Genomic DNA, 4,952 nt, shown 5'->3' with positions numbered 1-4,952 from the left:
CTGTGCAGCAAGGTGGAGCTTTAGCCGAAGCTTTGGATATACGTAGCAGGAGCAAAGATTTCAGTGGACACTGTTCTCAACTTTGCGGTGGCTCCAGAATCCAGGACACCGGAGTAGAACATTCCCTTGTGGAAACAGTTTTAGATGCTGACAAGCAGCAGGACCCTGGTTACATAGACATCCCCAAAGCTAAAAGGAGTCAGTTTGATCCACAAGGACACTGTCATCAAGATGACAGAACTGAGAACATCCCAGGTATTGAAACCAAAGGTCTTAATTTAAAAATACCAGAAAACATAGCACTTGAAAACCCTAGGACCAGATCTTCTCAGAGAACCCTAATGGAAACGCCAAAGGACATGCCTAAAGACTTCAATGTGGGCAAAGGAGCTCTTTCCAACAGCAGCATCTCAGAGGCTGAGGGCATCTCCCACCGGGAGGTGCCTGAATTGAGCTCTGCATCGGTTGTGGATACTGTCAATCTGGATTCAGCAGGCAAGGAAAGCAGTTCACCTCACATTGCTGATGACCCAGGGCTTAACAGAAGAGCTAATGCCTTTGGCATCGGTTGTGGATACTGTCAATCTGGATTCAGCAGGCAAGGAAAGCAGTTCACCTCACATCGCTGATGACCCAGGGCTTAACAGAAGAGCTAATGCCTTTGCAGAGGCTGAGCATGAAGCAGGCACTGTGTGCCCCACTGTGACCCACTCCATTCACACCCAGGTTTTGAGAAACCAGGAGCCAAAGGCAGGTGCTTGCATCACAGGGTCCCACCTGACCTCTGCAGAGAACTTTAATCTGGACAATCTGAAGGCAGTGGAGGTTGTGAACCTGTCTGTGTCTTGCACTGCCACGTGTCTCCCTTTCTCATCTGTGCCCAAGGAGACACCTGCCAGGGCTGGATTCTCTTCCAAACAGATCCCATTTCCCATCACTCATCAACCTTTGGGTTCCTTTGGTGTTGTTTCTACCCATTCCCGCAAGTTGGAGGAAGAAGTCAGTGAAAGGATGTTTAGGTAAGCTTGCTGATGGCTTATTTATCCCAGAACAGTCTTTTAGATTTTTCTACATATTTCTCAATTTCCTGCATACTATTTCAAAATTGAAATATCTCTTCTTTTTTTATTTAAATAAAGTAATATATTCATGTCATACAAATTAGAAATGCAAAATAGTATATATAAGAAAATAAAAATTATCAATAAGCCCACTTCCCAGATAGAACTCCTGTGTATGTTCTTCCACATTTTTTTCTATGTGTATCTATATCTATATTTATGAAAAAATAGGATCATTCTGTACAAATTCTACTGTAAGATTTTTTCAATTTAATAATATATTGGAAACATCTTTCTATGTTTATAATTTTTTTTGCATAATCATTTCATTTATACAATATTTCATTGTATCAATGTACCATGCTTTATTAACCAAATCATTTCAGATGGACATTTAAATTTTGTTCAGTTTTTATTATGATAACATTTTCACGAATATCATTGAATCTCTATCTTTGAACATTTTGAGAGGGCAGTTGTTTAAGAGCTTTTGGGGAATAGGACTTCTTCACCAGATTTGCCTCTAAGGTCCCATTCGAGATTATAAGGTTTTTAAGTTACTGCTCCTTTTGGGATACTGGAATTTATCCCTTCACCCTATGGGCTTGTATTCATATTACACTGTAAATTTGATTAGGTACATAAGAGAATCATTTTTATTAAAACATCCTATCTTATTTACTTTTTTGAAAAATGCTAAAGAGTTACATGGTAATGATATCTCCCAAAGAAATTGCACAGGCAGGTAAACACTGGACCATTTGTTTTATTATGAATATTAAATACCTATTATATGGAACTTGTCATCAATTCAGCAAGAACATAGTAGACACTGTCCAATGCTTGGCCAGAGTTGTGCTGGCTGTTATGGTACTTGCAGTCTAAGAGGCAGAAAGACAGAGGAGAGAAGTGTTTGAGGCCAATGACTGGGGAAATATGTGCACAGTGGAGCCAGGAAGAAAAACAAAAAAACAAAACAAAACAAAACAAAAAAACTAACTTGGCTGGGGGAAGTGAGAGTGAATAGGGATGGTGGTCAGGACTTGCTTCTTAGAGGAGGTGACACCTGCACTAAGGGGAAATTATAAGATGATGATGACAGTGATATGACTAAAAATTCATAGTAATAATAGATAGTAAGAATCAAAGCTGAGAGTCTGATCTTGGCAATATGATTCCTGAGTCCATGCTCTTAACTGCCATCTTATTAGGTCACCAGGCAAATAACAATACAGCCAGGTGGTAAGGGCATTTTAGGCATACGGACCCACATGTACCAAGGCATGGAAGTAGAGCCAAGTCATATAGTTCATGCTGTGAATAATAAGAAATGTGTTATTTTTGGAGTCTGGGAGTAGGAGATGATTTTAGAGAAGCAGGCAGAGGCCAAGCCATAGTGGGCTTGTATGTCAAGTTAAGAAGCTTTCACTCCTAGGGGATCTTTTTAAAGATTGCATGGATCCTTGGAGCTGGATAGAACGTTAGAAGTCCTGTCACCAGGTTTCCCGTTCAATGCAGAAACCACAAAGAAATCTGCAGAACCTAAACCCGTAGAGCTAATGGTTTTGGGGCCTCTGTCCTGCCTCCTTGCTCAGAACAGAGCTTCACTCACCAGCATCTTCCCAGGTCTGCCACTCTGCAGAGGCTGCCTGTGGCTGCTCATCACTCCTACATACCAGCCCAACTCATTTCTTGTTCAACATAGAGTACACAGCTTGGCTTGTGATTAATTAGTGTATTCTCCAGTTTTTATCAGGCCAAAGAAAAATTTAAAAAAGAACTGAAGATTGAAGGATTTCTGTACAGTGACTTATCTCTACTAGCTTCTGATATACCATATTTCCCACCAGAGGAAGAGGAAGAGAACTTGGAAGAGGGGATTCACCTGGTTGTCTGTGTCCATGGTCTGGATGGTGAGTTCTAAAAACGTTTCCTACTCAAGATTCTGTACTGTATGCAATTTATCATATAAATGAATTCATTTATGTCAGGTATTCATTCAACATAATGTCCAATTAGAAACTGTGAAATAACAGTAACTATTAGGAATCTAGGGAAATGGCATGGACATTCCCCCCGTAGAAAATACCTGTCTGGCATAAAAAGACTGTTGAGCTACTGAAATACAGAAATGAATGAATTAATGTAATGAAGGAGCGAATAGAATAAGTAGATAAATAAATGGAATGAATGAAGACATAGTATGAATAATTAATAGAATGAATGTACAAAATAAAAGAAAGAATGGAATGAATGAATAAGTGAAAGGAATGTGTTATTGGGATGAACATATTAATGAAATGAGTGAATAATTAGAATGCATGAATTGATGAAATTCACGATCGATACTATGGTATAAATAAAGGAAGTCATGGAGTGGAATGGATCCATGGTTTTGCTTTAGGAGCTCAGGTTAGTGGCCCAAACTATTGCTGCTTATTTTCATTCACCTTTCTCTTATGGGGCACCCTTTGCTCATCAGACACTCTACCAAGTTCGGAGCTTTGCAGGGATAAACAATAACTTTCTCACTCATCAACTCATGTTATACATGACCAGTCTGTACCTCTCGCTTAGGTGATATTGAATTAAAATGAGACCAGACTCTCAATTTCTTTGTTAAAATAAGAAATCTGGTCAGGCCATAGGCTTTTAGTTTTTTCATAATGCATGTGGGAGAAGAGGAAGGTTATAAAAACAGAGCAGTTTTACCGGAATTGTACTAAGTCAGAAAACGGAGCTGTTGATTACAGTATCGTCTGAGCAACAAGCCATTGTGAAGACAATGGACATGGATACCAAGCACAGGTTTCCTTCAAAGGTTACTTCTCAAGTTCAAGGTGCATCTCAGCTCTTCAGAATTCCCAGGATCCATTTGTTCAAATTTTATTTCCAAGGATATATTTATTTTGACATAGAACTGAGCACATTGATAATGATTATGAATATTTATACAACTCTTCAAATATAAAGCCCAAGATTTATATTTTGTAAGTGTTTTCAATTTATTTATTTATTTATTTATTATTTTTTTTTAGGAGTCATATCTCAAATTTATTTCACCATGATTTTATTTATTTATTTATTTATTTATTTTAATTTATTAAAAGGCATGCCTTTTATTTTTATTTTTATTTATTTATTTTTTTTATTATTTTTATTTTGTCGATATTTAACACCTTGTTAAATTATATTTTCTGAGAAGGTTTTAAGTTGCAGAAAGTTATCTCTCCCTCAGTAGCTGAAGGATTGGGGGCCATTTTTATTCCTTCCTTACTTAAATCCTTCATACTAAGTAGAAACACTTGTAGCTTTTTTTTTTTTTTTTTTTTTTAAGGCCAGGTTCTGGAATGTCATTAGGAAACTTTAAAGAACAGCAGTAACGGAGGGACCAAAAAGCCTAATTTTTCTGACAAATAAAAGAAGGAATGAATAAAACTTAGCTTCATAACACAAAACACACATATTTCCTGAAAAAATATGACCGTTTTATGACTATGATCCTGTAAGTTTGGGCAATCAACACGGGTGTCTGAGCCCACTGAGTCATCCTTAAAGATTAGGGATACTCCCAAACGCCTTGAGTTCTCCCAAATTCCATGCGGCATATTCACCCTCCTTTGAATTATTGGGTAGTTTTATAAAGAATAATATCAAATTAGTTGTATGTTCACTTACAGTTTACAAACTACTTTGAAACTATGACCTGTGGAATATATGTACACGGTAACAAAAGCAGCTTCTAATTTTCAACTCTACAGGGATCCATTTGACTAATAGGCCAAAAATCCATTAAGACAAAATTGAACTTCTGTGAACTGCATGGAATTTATGCCTGAAAACACTTGAATATGAATCTTATTCTGCTACTTCAAATCCATTTTTTCCAGA

General features: G+C 37.4%; 1 protein-coding gene across 1 annotated transcript in view; it reads left to right on the top strand.

Moving 5' to 3' along the window:
- The window catches only part of FAM135B (family with sequence similarity 135, member B), a gene marked incomplete at its 5' end in the record, with an annotated part of 120,917 nt that overhangs the window by 97,918 nt on the left and 18,047 nt on the right, over positions 1–4,952 (top strand). Inside the window, 3 exons of the mRNA XM_008589109.1 lie at positions 4–507; positions 599–1,019; positions 2,808–2,974. Of these exons, the coding sequence (XP_008587331.1) occupies positions 4–507; positions 599–1,019; positions 2,808–2,974 (1,092 nt within the window). The remainder of the gene's footprint in view (positions 1–3; positions 508–598; positions 1,020–2,807; positions 2,975–4,952) is intronic.

The sequence above is a fragment of the Galeopterus variegatus genome, unplaced genomic scaffold (assembly GCF_000696425.1).
Source record: "Galeopterus variegatus unplaced genomic scaffold, G_variegatus-3.0.2 Scaffold5216, whole genome shotgun sequence".
Classification (NCBI taxonomy): Eukaryota; Metazoa; Chordata; class Mammalia; order Dermoptera; family Cynocephalidae; genus Galeopterus; species Galeopterus variegatus.
Note: the sequence above shows the minus strand (reverse complement) of the source record. Positions and strands in the feature narration are given on the sequence as shown.